The following is a 16,527-nucleotide window of genomic DNA, read 5'->3' as shown; positions in this document are numbered from 1 at the left end:
AGCTGTTCTACAGGTAGAGGTGTTCTACAGGTAGAGCTGTTCTACAGGTAGAGCTGTTCTACAGGTAGAGGTGTTCTACAGGTAGAGGTGTTCTACAGGTGTACTGTTCTACAGGTAGAGGTGTTCTACAGGTGTACTGTTGTACAGGTGTACTGTTCTACAGGTAGAGGTGTTCTACAGGTAGAGGTGTTCTACAGGTGTACTGTTCTACAGGTAGAGGTGTTCTACAGGTAGAGGTGTTCTACAGGTGTACTGTTCTACAGGTGTACTGTTGTACAGGTGTACTGTTCTACAGGTAGAGGTGTTCTACAGGTAGAGGTGTTCTACAGGTGTACTGTTTTACAGGTGTACTGTTCTACAGGTGTACTGTTCTACAGGTAGAGGTGTTCTACAGGTAGAGGTGTTCTACAGGTGTACTGTTCTACAGGTGTACTGTTGTACAGGTGTACTGTTCTACAGGTAGAGGTGTTCTACAGGTAGAGGTGTTCTACAGGTGTACTGTTCTACAGGTAGAGGTGTTCTACAGGTAGAGCTGTTCTACAGGTGTACTTTTCTACAGGTAGAGCTGTTCTACAGGTAGAGGTGTTCTACAGGTGTACTGTTCTACAGGTGTACTGTTCTACAGGTAGAGGTGTTCTACAGGTGTACTGTTCTACAGGTAGAGCTGTTCTACAGGTAGAGTTGTTCTACAGGTAGAGGTGTTCTACAGGTAGAGGTGTTCTACAGGTGTCCTGTTCTACAGGTGTACTGTTCTACAGGTAGAGGTGTTCTACAGGTAGAGGTGTTCTACAGGTGTACTGTTCTACAGGTAGAGGTGTTCTACAGGTGTACTGTTCTACAGGTGGAGGTGTTCTACAGGTAGAGGTGTTCTACAGGTAGAGCTGTTCTACAGGTAGAGGTGTTCTACAGGTAGAGCTGTTCTACAGGTAGAGGTGTTCTACAGGTAGAGGTGTTCTACAGGTGTACTGTTCTACAGGTAGAGGTGTTCTACAGGTGTACTGTTCTACAGGTAGAGGTGTTCTACAGGTAGAGCTGTTCTACAGGTGTACTTTTCTACAGGTAGAGCTGTTCTACAGGTAGAGCTGTTCTACAGGTAGAGGTGTTCTACAGGTAGAGGTGTTCTACAGGTAGAGCTGTTCTACAGGTAGAGGTGTTCTACAGGTGTACTGTTCTACAGGTGTACTGTTCTACAGGTAGAGGTGTTCTACAGGTAGAGCTGTTCTACAGGTGTACTATTCTACAGGTAGAGCTGTTCTACAGGTAGAGGTGTTCTACAGGTAGAGGTGTTCTACAGGTAGAGCTGTTCTACAGGTAGAGGTGTTCTACAGGTAGAGGTGTTCTACAGGTAGAGCTGTTCTACAGGTAGAGGTGTTCTACAGGTAGAGGTGTTCTACAGGTGTACTGTTCTACAGGTAGAGGTGTTCTACAGGTAGAGGTGTTCTACAGGTGTGCTGTTCTACAGGTAGAGGTGTTCTACAGGTAGAGGTGTTCTACAGGTAGAGGTGTTCTACAGGTAGAGCTGTTCTACAGGTAGAGGTGTTCTACAGGTAGAGGTGTTCTACAGGTAGAGCTGTTCTACAGGTAGAGGTGTTCTACAGGTAGAGGTGTTCTACAGGTGTACTGTTCTACAGGTAGAGGTGTTCTACAGGTGTACTGTTCTACAGGTGTACTGTTGTACAGGTGTACTGTTCTACAGGTAGAGGTGTTCTACAGGTAGAGGTGTTCTACAGGTGTACTGTTCTACAGGTAGAGGTGTTCTACAGGTAGAGGTGTTCTACAGGTGTACTGTTCTACAGGTGTACTGTTGTACAGGTGTACTGTTGTACAGGTGTACTGTTCTACAGGTAGAGGTGTTCTACAGGTGTACTGTTCTACAGGTGTACTGTTCTACAGGTAGAGGTGTTCTACAGGTAGAGGTGTTCTACAGGTGTACTTTTTTACAGGTGTACTGTTCTACAGGTGTACTGTTCTACAGGTAGAGGTGTTCTACAGGTAGAGGTGTTCTACAGGTGTACTGTTCTACAGGTGTACTGTTGTACAGGTGTACTGTTCTACAGGTAGAGGTGTTCTACAGGTAGAGGTGTTCTACAGGTGTACTGTTCTACAGGTAGAGGTGTTCTACAGGTAGAGCTGTTCTACAGGTGTACTTTTCTACAGGTAGAGCTGTTCTACAGGTAGAGGTGTTCTACAGGTGTACTGTTCTACAGGTGTACTGTTCTACAGGTAGAGCTGTTCTACAGGTAGAGTTGTTCTACAGGTAGAGGTGTTCTACAGGTAGAGGTGTTCTACAGGTGTCCTGTTCTACAGGTGTACTGTTCTACAGGTAGAGGTGTTCTACAGGTGTACTGTTCTACAGGTAGAGGTGTTCTACAGGTAGAGCTGTTCTACAGGTGTACTTTTCTACAGGTAGAGCTGTTCTACAGGTAGAGGTGTTCTACAGGTGTACTGTTCTACAGGTGTACTGTTCTACAGGTAGAGGTGTTCTACAGGTGTACTGTTCTACAGGTAGAGCTGTTCTACAGGTAGAGTTGTTCTACAGGTAGAGGTGTTCTACAGGTAGAGGTGTTCTACAGGTGTCCTGTTCTACAGGTGTACTGTTCTACAGGTAGAGGTGTTCTACAGGTAGAGGTGTTCTACAGGTGTACTGTTCTACAGGTAGAGGTGTTCTACAGGTGTACTGTTCTACAGGTGGAGGTGTTCTACAGGTAGAGGTGTTCTACAGGTAGAGCTGTTCTACAGGTAGAGGTGTTCTACAGGTAGAGCTGTTCTACAGGTAGAGGTGTTCTACAGGTAGAGCTGTTCTACAGGTAGAGCTGTGCTACAGGTAGAGGTGTTCTACAGGTAAAGCTGTTCTACAGGTAGAGCTGTTCTGCAGGTGTACTGTTATACAGGTAGAGTTATCCTACAGGTAAAGGTGTTCTCAGGTGTCTTTCTTCTTGTCTGAGGATCTGTCCTCTGGAGGTGAGACCTACGCCGTGCTTGAGTACGGGGTCCTCACCATGGAGTCCAGCTGTGATGTCTTAACGTCTCTTTGTATCTTATGTCCTCTGCTAGCGCCCTCTAGTGTCGTCACTGCCCTGGTAATTCAGCACCCCAGATGCTCTTAAAGCTACAGTACACATATTCATTTGTTCGTCTGATGTAAACATCACCAGACGTTCGTTCTCTCTCTGGGCAGCTACGCTAAAGTCTCTGTCACTCTGGAAACGAGCGGGGGTCAGCAGGGTCGCTGTTTGGCGTGGAGATCATGTAGTGAAATTCATCCCAACGGACGCTGTGGGATCCCTGAAGCTGGCATGCCAACAGCTCCAGTCTTTGTGAGAGGAAACACAAACTGCTGTGGACCAGTATTTTTAGAGGGTCATAGAAGTTAGGAGGTCTGGGCAGTAACGGAGCAGCCGTTAGACTGAAGGAAACATCAGACGTCAGAATCTTTGAATCCTGTTCAGTCCTGATCACTCAGAGATGACTCACCGCTCCGTCTGTCGTCTTAGAGAGGACGTGGATCAGGATCAGAGATAATCAGAGAGAAGATGATGATCTGTGCTGTTTGAGTCTCTGCTGTCGCTCCGAGAGCGATGAGTCAGCAAAACAACAGCATCGAAAACAAATGTTTGACTGAAGACAGAGCAGGCTTCATACAAGGAGCAGACAGAGTTAAATGTTTCTGAAGGACTCACAATCCTGAATCATAAATAAACACATACAACCGACTCCAAAAAAGCTGGGATGCTGTGTAAAAATAAAAACCAGTCAATGATGAAGAACAGAAACGACAGGTCAGAGGTTAAACTGAGATGTTTGAGCATTTCAGGAAAATATTAGCTCATTCTGAATATGATGGCAGCAACACATCTCAAAAAAGTAGGGACAGGTCCACGTTTACCGGTGTGTAGCATCCCCTCTTCTTTAACAACAGTCTGTAAACATCTGGGGGAAGAATGTTGTCCCATTCTTGTCTGGTGTAGGATTCTAGCTGCTCAACAGTCCTGGGTCTTCTCTGCTCCAAATGTTTTCTATTGGTGAAAGGTCTGGACTGCAGGCGGACCAGTTCAGGACCTGAACTCTTCTCCTGTGAAGCCATGCTGTTGTGATGGATGTGGTCTGTGGTTTAACATGGTCATGCTAAAATAGTCAAGGCCTTCCCTGACAGAGACGTTGTCTGGATGTGTCTCTAAAACCCTGCTCAACAAAAGAGCCAAATTGTTGAAAAATACCTTTGCAAGAGCAAACCTAAGTGGTGAAGCAAAAACAGCTTGAAGCAGCAATAAAAATAAGTTAAAGATGGCAAAAATGGGTGAAAAGGGGTGAGAATGGGGAGGAAAAGGGAAAAAGGGGTCAGAAAGTAGCAAAAAAGGTAAGAAGTGACAAAAAAATTAGTTATAGGTGACATAAAATGGTCTAAATGTGGCAAATAAAGAGTGAAAAGTGACTAAAATGGGCAAAAAATATGAAACAAGGGGTATTTGATGGCAAAAGCCAGCTTAAATGGGCAAAAAAGGAAAAAAGGGGAAAAAATGAGATAAAAGTGGCAAAAAGAAATGGCAAAAATGGGAAAACTAGGACAAAAGTGGTATTAAATAGCAAAAGGTTGTTTGAATGGGTGAAAAAGGGTACAGAAGTTTCCCTTTTTTAAGGTTTTCTGGGGGGCTGATGTTTGATGAGGGCCCCTGAGGGCCCCTTCAGCCTCGTCCCTTTTCTCCAGATCCTCTGAATCTTTGATGATATTATGGACAGTAGATGGAGGAGATTCAGAGTCTGAGGAAGATTTTTCTGAGATTGTCCAGAAGATTGCTCCCTCTACCCTCAGTCATGCTGACCTGTGCTGTTTCTCATTATCTAACCCTGTTGAAGACCACCCTGCTCCTCTTCTGTCCTCTCTAGTGGAACTTTCCTCTGCTCATGTTCGTGTGGAAGATCGCCCCGGCTCTGAGCTGTGGAAACACCGTGGTCCTGAAACCGGCGGAGCAAACGCCACTCACAGCGCTACACGTGGGATCGCTCATCAAAGAGGTCTGATGGTCCACACGTTCAAACAGATCACATGTATGGAGTCATTATGGTTGCAAAACTAAAGAGCACATTTCACTGATTTTGTTAGCATTGTTTAACTGAGTCAGATTTTATTGGAGGAAAATCAGTGAGTCATGATGAAAGTTCTGACTTTCCTGGACCTTTACTTGATTGGGCACTAAGAATAAGTGGGAATACTCTGGAGACTAACAAAGGAATAAAGAAATGGGGTAACACTGACTCATGCTGGCCTGTTTGGTTTTTTAATGATTTTTTTAAAATGAGAAATCCAGAACCAAGAAAGGAGCTGTTTCCTCATTACTGTTTTAAAATACAAGAACAAAACATGAAAAAATTCCTTCAGCTGTTTCAGGACGTTTATTTTGAACCAAGAACAAAAACTGGAAAATGATAAAAAAAAAAAAAAAAAAGCACAGTTTTCATCTCTTTTTTGTCTAACATTTTGTTTTATTTTTTCCAAAAGCAAAAAACATCATAACACGTTTATTTTTCTTCTCATTGTCTTTATGTTCTGAACCTTCGACAGAGAATTAGGGCCACACGAAGAGAAAAAAAAAAAAAAAAATTTTTTTGACATCATGAGAATAGAGTCATAATATTACAAGAACAAAGTCATAATATTTCGAGAAAAAGTAGTAATATTACGAGAATGAAGTCCTAATATTATGAGAAAAAAGCTGTAATATTACGAGAAAAAATCGTAATTTACGAGAATAAAATATTACAAGAAAGAAAGTCTGACATTAAAATGAGCAATGTTGAGCATGTTGTGAAGCTATACTTTAGTATCAGTTTCACAAATAAGGAAATTCTTCATCTTTTGGCACATCAGCATCAAATTATTATCAGTATCAGGAGAATCGTAGATCCGCAGCACCACGGCAGACTGTCTTTCTTGTAATATTTTATTCCTGTAATATTACGCCTTTTTTTTCTCATAATATTCCGACTTTATTCTCCTAATATTACAAATTTTTTCTCATAATATTACAACTTTTTTCTAGTAATATTACGACTATTCTCATAAAATTATGACTTTATTCTTGTAATATTACGAATTTTTTCTCATAATATTACAACTTTTTACTCGTAATATTCCGACTTTATTCTCGTAAAGTAAAAAAAATATATATTTTATTCTTATATTTTTTTTCTCTTCATGTGGCCCTAATACTCCATGGTATGATCCAAACAGAAAGATCAAAGAAAAAAAAAAGAATGTAACATTCTTTTTCCCTCAGACATGTGGCTTGTTCAGGTGTTGTGAGAAAGAATGTTACAGCCCCACTGTTCCATTCATTGATCTTACACAAAAATAATAAGCTTAAAAACAACTTTTTTCATTTATTCTTTTCTTTGTAGAAAACAAAAAAAGAGAAACAAAGCTGTTTTTCTTTTCCGTTTTTCAGTTTTACGGTGAGCCTCCTGACAGGCCGAGTCAGCGTTTTTTTTTTTTTTTTTACCATAACTGTGAAACAGCCGTTACTGATGTTGGATTTCTCATTTTAACCCATTAGCCGTGAACTACACTGACATTTCTCGTTCCTATCTGTGTCACATCAGTGTTCATTTTGTTGACTAATTATTTTCATTATAGTTTTTGTTAATAGCCTTTTTTCCCCTGATGAAAACGAGACAGTAACTAATAAAAACAAGTGCACATGGACAAGAACTAAATTAACTGACATTTTAGTCAACAAATGAAAATGAGACCAAAATGACTGACAGATCCTTTATCCACTCAGACCTGATTTCGTCATGTAGAAAGTAAGGGAAAGTTAGGCATATATCCAATCCTACTTTGTCTGTGTGGAAAGGTGTGATGAGATACGGGGGAGATCCAATCACAACTGCTTTTGCTGCGTGGTGGCGGGGTAAGGTGGGCAGAGATCCAATCAGTCCACTAAATTTACTGTAAATTTCGTCGACTAAAATGTTGGGAAGTTTCGTCAACTAAAACTAAAACCATTTAGACGACTAAATTGTGACTAAAACTAAATTAAAAAGTGCTGTCAAGATTACCACTGTGTCACATGTCCCCTCCCTCACTGCTCTGATTGGCTCTCTCCTCTCAGGCTGGTTTTCCTCCTGGAGTCGTGAACATCGTACCTGGATTCGGCCCCACAGCTGGAGCGGCGATCGCCGGTCACATGGACGTGGACAAAGTGGCGTTCACCGGCTCTACAGAGGTGTGTGAGTTTAACACGGTTTACTCTGTTTGAGGGGAGCTGCTGCTTTAAATATCGTCAGACAAGCCCCGCCCACTGTGGTCGCTGCTAGCTAAGACTTCTGATAAACTGTTACTGATCTTTGATTGATCAGATTCTCGGATAGACTTTCCTCAGTGAATAAAGACAGAGATACGGGAGCATGAGGAGAACTCTCAATTTATACAAACTGTTAAAACGGTTTAGAATGAATGAATTGATTGATTAACGATGTCTGCTAACATTAGCCTTCCTGCATCAACAGAAGGAGCTGAAGGACATGAGTTAGATGATCTGACTCAGACCAGCGTTAATGTCATTGAATCGCTCTTAACCACGCTAAAGGAACCAAGTTTAGGTCACAGTTTCAGTCAGTCTACCTTCAGGCACGTCCGTTTCCTGGTGGAACTAAATCAAAAATCTGGAGAAGTTCTGTTCGTTCCATTTTTTGAAAAAGACAAAAATATTTTTGGAACCATTTTCATTTCAGTCACAAAAACAAAAAAAAAAAACAGAAACAAAATTTAAACAATAGGCTCGGCCAGTCTCATTGTCTAACGGGAAGTCTGCCCAGCAACAGTGGCCTTAGGGGAGCTCTCTGATTGGTTGGTGATATCAAATATTGAAAGTTTGAATAAAAATCAGCTTTATCTCATGCCCATTACCCATGATGCATTGCGCTTGATTCCTCGTGTTTGTCCAGGTGGGTCAGCTGATCCAGGAAGCAGCCGCTAAGAGTAACCTGAAGAGAGTGACTCTGGAGCTGGGAGGGAAAAACCCCGCCATCGTGTTCGCCGACTGTGACTGTAAGAAATGCACCGCTCATCAGTTCAGCCTTTTTCTCCTCTTCTGCCCTCAGGCTCCGCCTCCAGGGCCGTCAGTACCCACTTTAACCATCAGACCCTCAGCTGTTTTAGCCTCTGTGGTCCATCAGTCCTTTGCACAGACTTGATCTCACATCTCTCCTGGACTACAGAATTAAAAATCATAATTCTGTGACAAAAAGTCTTCAAATATTCACATTTTAGAAAAACAATGTTTGCACTTTTGTGAATCTGAGTCATTATTTAAAGCAGTTCCAGTCTGCAGAGACTCTGAGGGACACGTCACGGCCTCTCTGTGTCTCTTTCTCTCTATCATCAGTCACTCAGGATCTCTGCTTCAGTTTATGAGTGTGTGCACATGCTCTGTGCAGCAAAGCATGATGGGACGACAGAACAGCTTCCTATTGGTTGTCACAGCCCAGTCGCAATGCATTCTGGGATACAAACAGACAATATGGCGGCAGGCCAACTGGCTAACTGCAGGAGCGATCAATGGATTAAAAATTGATAAAGACACAATATCAGAGTTACTGGTGTGGATTTAAACTTTAAAGACTCTGGAAAGTCAGCTAAGCTCCAGACTCACTGGAAAACATTCTGTAAGATCTACAAAGGCGAGGGGGGCGGCATTAGGTAGACAACGTGAGCTTTAGGAGGAAACAACAAGTAAGTGACTAAGATTTACAATTCAAAAGTTATTCAACTTTGAATAACACGTCTCTTTTTGTTGTACATGACATCATCCTCAGAGTTTAAATGTACAGCTGTGGATGAAATTATTGGCACCCCTGAATTTTTCCAGAAAATACATCATTTCTCCCAGAAATTGTTTCAATCACAAATGTTTTTGGTATACATGTGCTTATTTCCTTTATGTTCATTGGAACAACAAAAAAATCAGAAGAAAAAGAAAAAATTGACGTAATTTTACACAAAACTCAAAAAATGGGCCGGACAAAATTATTGTCACCCTCAACCTAATATTTGGTTTCACAACCTTGGAAATAAATAACTGAAACCAATGTCTTCCTATAACCCTCAACAAGCTTCTTACTCCTTTCAGCTGGAATTTTGGACCACTCTTCTTCTTCAAACTGCTCCAGGTCTCTCAGATTTGAAGGGTGCTTCTTCAACAGCAGTTCTGAGATCTCTCCATAGGTGTTCAATGGGATTTAGATCTGGACTCATTGCTGGCCTCTTCAGAACTCTCCAGCTTTGTCTCCAACCATTTCTTGGTGCTTTCTGAGGTATGTTTGGGGTCACTGTCCTGCTGGAACACCCATGACCTCTGACCCAGACCCAGCTTTCTGACACTAGGCCCTACATTGCGGCCCAAAATCTTTTGATAGTCTCAGATTTCATGATTCCTGTCACACAGTCAAGGCACCCAGTGCCAGAGGCAGCAAAATAACCCCAAAACATCCTTGAAGCTCCACCATGTTTGACTGTAGGTACTGTGTTCTTTTCTTTGTAGGCCTCATTCTGTTTTCTGTAAACAGTAGAATGACGTGCTTTTCCAAAAAGCTCTACCTTAGTCTCATCTGTCCACTAAATGTTCTCCCAGAAGGATTGAGGCTTACTCAGGGACATTTTTATAAACTCCAGTCCGGCTTTTTCTGTCTCTTTGGCAGCAGTGGGGTTCTCCTGGGTCTCCTGCCATAGCGCTTCATCTCATTCAGATGACCACGTATGGTCCCAGCTGACACTTTAGCACCCTGAGTCTGCAGGACAGCCTGAATCTGTGTGGAAGTTGACTGAGGATGTTTATCCACCATTCCAACTATCCTGCGTTGCATTCTTTTGTCAGTTTTTCTCTTCCGTCCACGTCCAGGGAGATTAGCCACAGCTCCATGGTTATAAACTTCTTGATTATATTACACACAGTGGACAAAGGAATTCAGGATCTCTGGAGATGGTCTTTAACCTTTAGATTGTTCATATTTTTACACTATTTTGTTCGGCCCATTTTTTGAGTTTTGTGTAAAATTATGTCAATTTTGTCTTTTTTTTTCTTCTGTGTTTTTGTGCACATAAAGGAAATAAACACATGTATACCAAAAACATTTGCAATTGCAACAGTTTCTTGGGGAAATGGTGTATTTTCTGGAAAAATTCCAGGGGTGCCAATACTTTCGTCCATGACTGTATGTGATATTAAATTAATCATAAATCACATCTATAAACACAGTCAGCTGACAGTCATCAGTTAATATGGTCACTAAGTAAACCGATACACCGGGGCTGTAGTGCCTCCATGTTTGTAGTTCACATCCTATCAGGTAGTTGTAGTCTGTGGTGCCCTCTAGTGGTGTCCTCAGTAACAAACATCACCTGTAGGCAGGTGAACAAACAATCATTATCTCTCCATCCTGTGTGCGACCTGTGCCGTCAAAGCCGTACTCTAGTCCGGACCGATCATGACCATAACCCTGGGGTTCCCGTGTTTGTGTCCACAGTGTGTGTGGCGGTGGAGGAGGTCCATAAGGGGACGTTTTATAACCAGGGTCAGTGCTGCACGGCAGCGTCTCGAGTCTTTGTGGAGGAGAGTATCTACGAGGAGTTTGTGCGTCTCAGCGTAGAAAAATGTCAGAAGATCGTAACAGGAGACCCTCTGGACCCCCGGACTACACACGGGCCTCAGGTGAGGACTGACCCCCCTTCATCAGACCATTTTAGAACAAAACCATCCCAGCATCACCTGTGGCTCTGACAGAACTAGTCTTCAGAAATGTGTCTCTAGAGTTCCACTGCTCCGAAACTGTGGTTCTCAACATGAGGGTCGGGACCCAAAAGTGGGTTGCCAAGCCGTTTTCAGTTTTTCAGATGTGTGTAATAATGTAGCAGGAAGTCCATGTGCTTTTATTTTGAAGGAATGCTTTTTTCCAGTCCACTCTGCCCCACGTTTCCTGAAAAACCTTTGATTTGAATGAAATGGCAGACGTGACTCTGGCTTTCTGAGGTTATATTTTCACTCAAATGTACGTCGCTTTGGAGAAAAGCGTCTGCTAAATGACATTGTAACATTGTAACACTCGTGGCGTTTCTGCAGATCGATCAACAACAGTTCAACAAGATCATGGATCTGATCGAGAGCGGGAAGAAGGAGGGAGCCCGGCTGGAGCTGGGAGGAGCTGCCCTGGACGACGAGGGCCTCTTCATCCAACCCACCATCTTCTCCGGGGTCAAAGACCACATGAGCATCGCCAAGGAGGAGGTTAGTTTTCATCGATCCTTCTCTTGTTGTTGTCTGTGAATATGAAGGTGAAGTCTCTGCCCACACCAACCCTACTAGATCTGAACAGCAGGGCCACAACATGCTTTACAATCAGGAGAGGACATCACACATCCACTAAACACCCAGCGGACCCTGCTGGTCAGAGATACAGAGGGGCTGACTCTGAGAGGAGTGGGACCCCTGCGGTCCTCCTGGTCCAGACTGTGGTGATTTGGTTCTGGTATCTGAAGTCTGAGTCGTCTCTTGCTTTGCTGGTCAGAGGCATTTAGTGCTGTTAAAGGGATCTCCCCTCAGGGACAGCAGTAGTTTAAGAGTCTGACATGGTGGTGGGTTTGTGAGAGTGAAAGACTGACACCTGGTGGAATAACCGTGAAAACACAGGAGGGACAGAGCCTGAGAGAAAGGAGGGCTCTTTACCTACCACTCTTTTGGCCTCCCTGCAGCTTCATGTCACATCCTTGCTGCTTCTCTGCTCGGCTGACTGGGAAATCATTCTCCCTCCATCATGATGAAGGATCTTTCAGTGCCTTAAATGCACCTGGATGGGGTGAGGATGAGGAGAGAGGAGGCATGGAGGAGCTCAAATGAAGAAGCACCAGTGTTTTGGGCAGACACGTCCTGAGGAGAGGATGTCTGGGCTGACTGTCTTACCCTGCTGCGACCTGATGGCAGAAAAGAGGAGGATGAAATGATAGACGGTTTAATGAATGTTTGATGGTTGGACTCCTCATGTTTCTCACACTGGCGTCCTGAAAACCCTTATTTTAACCTCAGTCTGAAATGCTTTGTTTTTGCTGCTGTCTCTTTAACACCCCCCCACAGACCTGCTTTCCTCCAATTGGCTGATTTTCTGGAGGCTGGCCGGCGGCAGGACTCATTGTTTTGTGCCCGCCCCCTCTAAATGTGGCTAATGTTGTTATGCTAGTAGTTGAAAACTTTGAATGAACCGGTCCGACTGAGTAAAATATGGCCCGGAGTCTGACCCTGATAGTTTGGAGAGAGAGGGGGAAGAAAACCAGCAGCAGTGAAGGATAGAGCAGGACGTATCTGTTTGCTAAGTATTACTGTGTTGTGCGGGCACAAAACATTGAGTTCCGCTGCTGGCCAGCCTCCAGAAAACCGGCCAATCGGAGGAAACAGGGGGGTGGGGTGTTAAAGAGACAGCAGCAAAAATGAAGCGTTTCAGACGGAGGTTAAAATAAGGGCTTTTCGGGACGCCAGTGTGAGAAACAGGAGGAGTTTTTTGAGCTGTAAATGTGAAGCTACTACGTGGGTATCAGAGAGATGTGTAAAGCTTTGAAAAAAGGCATAATACCCCCACTTTAAGGTCACACTTCAGCTCTCAGTTTCTTACTGCGACACAGGTCTTGCCCAAAGGCACAATAAACATCTTATTTTTGGCAAATCGCTTTTTGATTTACTAAAAAACAAACGGCAGCATCACAGTAACTCTAACGTGACCAACAGACCGACAGTGGTCACTACATCGCATCAAACTGCTGCTAGTTGAGCCAGTTAACATGTAAACAAATAACGCAAACTTTATTTTATTTTTAATGAAAGAAAACAACAATCAACACATTATGAAAGCCTTAGCGACTGGGGAGAAAAACAGCCCACCTTTCATTTTGAACATGTTCCTGAGAGCTTATAAATGTGAAAACACACGGCGGGTATTCTGTCGTGTTTCTGTTCGTGTGTGAAAAGCCGTATTTTAAAAAGTGGCGCTGATATTTACAGAGCCTGGAAGCTCTGATATCAGCCGGTGTCGGCCCCAGTGCCTTACGTTTCTCAGCTGGTGGAGCTGCTGTTAGGCTTTCTGGTGACTGACCTTTGACCCCTGCTGCTGCTGCTGACCCGTGTCTGAGCTGGATCACTTTTTCTGTGAAGCCATCGCTCCATTTTTCATCATCAGATGGCTAGCAAACTAAAGAAAGTTTTATTTCTTTCTCTTGTTTCTGTTTCCTGCTGTTACTGAACAGAAGCTCACTCACGGTTCCGATCGTACAAACTCAGCTGATACGACCAATTTTGGTCAAATAATGAAGCAGAAAACAAATAAAACCCCTCCCTGTCTGAAATCATGGAAATTAATATTAACTATGCGTATTTATATTTTTACAAAATGATTTGCCAACCCCCAGAAATCATCTTGCGACCCCCACTGGGGTCGGGACCCCAGGGTTGAGAAAGGCCAAGCTACATAATGTACTAATGTCCGTCCTCTGCTGACGTCCCCCCTCAGATCTTCGGTCCTGTCCTCTGCATATTCAGCTTCCAGACTCAGCAGGAAGTGATCGACAGAGCCAACAGCTCCCGGTACGGCCTGGTGTCTGCCATCTTTACCACCAGCATGGACCGAGCTCTGGGCGTGTCTGCAGCCCTGGAGACCGGCACCGTGTGGTGAGTATGGGGAATCATCCGCACGCCGAAGGACGGCTCTACCTCTGCTCTAAAACCGGTTCTCAACTGGTGGGTCAGGGCCCGAGGGGGGTCATGAGGTTCTTTCAGTGGGTCCAGAACTGGTGCCTAGAAAAATATAGTTTATGTTCCCCTTAAAAGACCAGTCTACATCTTACATCAACATCCAGTTTACACCAGTCTGATCTTAAAATGACGTTGCAGAGCCTGTGAGACTGGATAGGAGTATCGATAAGCTAATACATTATTGATTTTCAGTTTTAGAAAAATACCGAACCATGTCCTATTGTTGTGCTCTAGACCACATCATCCAGGACCAAGACTTACCCAAGACCAAAGTGTGCCAAGACCAAGAAAGGATCAAGACCATAAAAATCCATTTCAAAAACCCATGACAGGGTTGATCAGTTAAAGAGCATTCTCTCTTTAATTTTAGTTTTCTTTTTAATAAATCTAATAAATAAACATGCAAAAATCTACAACCTTAACTAATTTGTTCAACTTCTAGTAAAAAATAAATCCGTCTATATATTTAAAAGACACTGACAAGTCTGGATTTATTTGAAATATCTGAAAATGAGATGTGGATCTAGATTAGTCAGGTGGATGAGGCCTGAAGAGTTCAGAGGGATTTCTGACTAGAAATAAGACGGACTGATGTCTGAGTGTTTGCAGGTGTAGCTTTTTGTTATTTCCGCGAGTTTTTCTCCTTATTATCACATTGATGAAGTCAAAGAACAGATCAGTGCTGGTCTACTCTGGTCTACATGGAAAATCCCAAGACCGAGACATTCAAAATGTGGTCTCGAGACTGGTTTCAAGACCAAGACTGTTCTCGAGTACTACAGCACTACTATGTCCCCGTCCCTTAGGGGTGGGAAAAACATCTATACAGCATAGTTATCATGATATTTTGTCTGGTGATATATTGTATCGTCTCATCCACCAAGTATCGATTTTTCAAAGTAATTTCTAATATGAACTGAAACCTACGATCACGGAAAATAAAATCCATTTTTTTTCGACAATTGTTTGTCCAGTGAGGTCAGCAGAGGTGACGTCATAGAGCAGAAGAAAGTTAGTAACAAACATGGCGGCACCAGGGGGAGGACGTTAGGAATGCAAGCAGGGCACGAATGAGACGAACATGACACATGAGGCTAGCAAGAAGTGCTACATGGAAATATAATCCTGCAGAAATACAAACATGAGAGCAAGGCTAATGCTAGATCAGCTCAACAGTTGAAAAAGTGGTTTAAATCTCTATATATCATAATATATGGTGTAGTAATAATTACTGTATTGCAAAATGTTTAAAATCGCAATAATATTGAATCGTGACCCGAGTATCGTGATAATATTGTATCGTGGGGCCACTAGTGATTACCATCCCTACTACTAAATGAAAATGGACTCTTAGGTCAGTTGTCTCATATTAGTCCTCACAGACTGATGATCTCAACTGTAACCTCCGCTAGAGCAGTGAATTCAACCGTTGTGGTTTATTCAGATTAATCCTGAAGAAGGACAAACGCGTCCGCTGTGGACAGTCCAGAAAATTAGATGGTGTTCTCCTGATGAGCCACACTGTTCTGCATGATATTATTCTGTACTGAACACAGATCCACTTCATCTGAGAACTCATCAAAGTCCGCTACGGCTCTGCTAGACCCTGGCCTGGCTGTCTTGGTGTTTGTCGCTCAGCTGTCATTCTACATTACCTTACATTCTGCATAAATAAAACCACAAGAGGGGTTCAGTGGCTCTAAACGTCCCGTAGACGGGCTTTGTGTGACATCATCCACATTGATCAAATGAATGTTCACCGCCTAAATCAGCCACGTGTCACGTAGATGAACAACCCCAGCACCGAACAGGAAGTAGGTGAGTTAGTGAGATCACTTAGAGTTTATATTAAAGGATGCTTGACAGTAGATCTAATAGCTGATAGGGAGAATGTTTATTTTTTAAAGATGTGCAAACCTCTAAAATGTAGTGATCTTTCTGTCTTTGTGAAGGATAAACTGCTACAACGCCCTCCATGCACAGGCTCCTTTCGGAGGATTCAAGATGTCAGGAAACGGACGAGAGCTGTAAGAAACATCCCTGTGTCTGCTGATGTTGTATCTGTGCCGGCTGTACGACCTCTGACCTCTGCTGTCGTCTCTGTGCTCTCAGAGGGGAGTACGCCCTGGCCGAGTACTCGGAGGTGAAGGCGGTGACCATCAAGCTGAACGAGACGCTGTGAGGAGAGGAGGGACGGCCCTGTGAAACATCAGGATAAAACACAGACGCCTTCACAGCACACACAGACTCTGGACGGTTAGCAGACGGCATCATGGGTGACGGCGGTCAGAGGATGGAGCTAGGCGGTCTGGTTATCTGAGGGTCTAATCATGTACTGATCTATTTATAAGGGATTTTCACACTATACAGTTTTTCCTACCATACCTGAGCACCCCCCCCCCTGCTTTAGCATCAGTAGCACGGTTCCCTTAGAGAACACTGGTCTAGAACTCAGTCTGATACAGCAGGAGGAGGAAGGGACGTGGTTACAGGGTGGAATGTTTACAGGATGACATCATCCAAGGCTGAGGATGGAATGTTGGTGAAGCCAGGGATGTTGGGGGCTTTTCCCCTCTATTTTTGCCAAATAGAAGGCCATAGTTGACAGCTTCTGTAAAAGTGGGTGGAACAGGCAAGGAGCGAGGGTTTCACTTTTACAAAAGCACAGTCAATGGGGGAAAGATTATCACTAGAAACAGTCCTGTTGACATGAAAACATGTAGGACGCCAAGGTTTCATC

The 16,527-nt window shown here is 43.4% G+C and overlaps 1 protein-coding gene across 1 annotated transcript in view; it reads left to right on the top strand.

The window, feature by feature from the left end:
* Window positions 1–15,984, top strand: part of aldh1a3 (aldehyde dehydrogenase 1 family, member A3) — a 31,086-nt gene extending 15,102 nt beyond the window's left edge. Inside the window, exons 6-13 of the mRNA XM_041788655.1 lie at window positions 4,885–5,013; window positions 7,110–7,223; window positions 7,945–8,047; window positions 10,522–10,706; window positions 11,115–11,279; window positions 13,546–13,703; window positions 15,740–15,814; window positions 15,900–15,984. Coding sequence (XP_041644589.1) covers window positions 4,885–5,013; window positions 7,110–7,223; window positions 7,945–8,047; window positions 10,522–10,706; window positions 11,115–11,279; window positions 13,546–13,703; window positions 15,740–15,814; window positions 15,900–15,969 — 999 coding nt within the window. The 3' untranslated portion in view covers window positions 15,970–15,984. The remainder of the gene's footprint in view (window positions 1–4,884; window positions 5,014–7,109; window positions 7,224–7,944; window positions 8,048–10,521; window positions 10,707–11,114; window positions 11,280–13,545; window positions 13,704–15,739; window positions 15,815–15,899) is intronic.
* Window positions 15,985–16,527: the final 543 nt, after the last annotated feature.

Source organism: Cheilinus undulatus, linkage group 1 (genome assembly GCF_018320785.1).
Source record: "Cheilinus undulatus linkage group 1, ASM1832078v1, whole genome shotgun sequence".
Lineage (NCBI taxonomy): Eukaryota > Metazoa > Chordata > Actinopteri > Labriformes > Labridae > Cheilinus > Cheilinus undulatus.
This window is presented reverse-complemented; position numbering and strand designations above follow the sequence as displayed.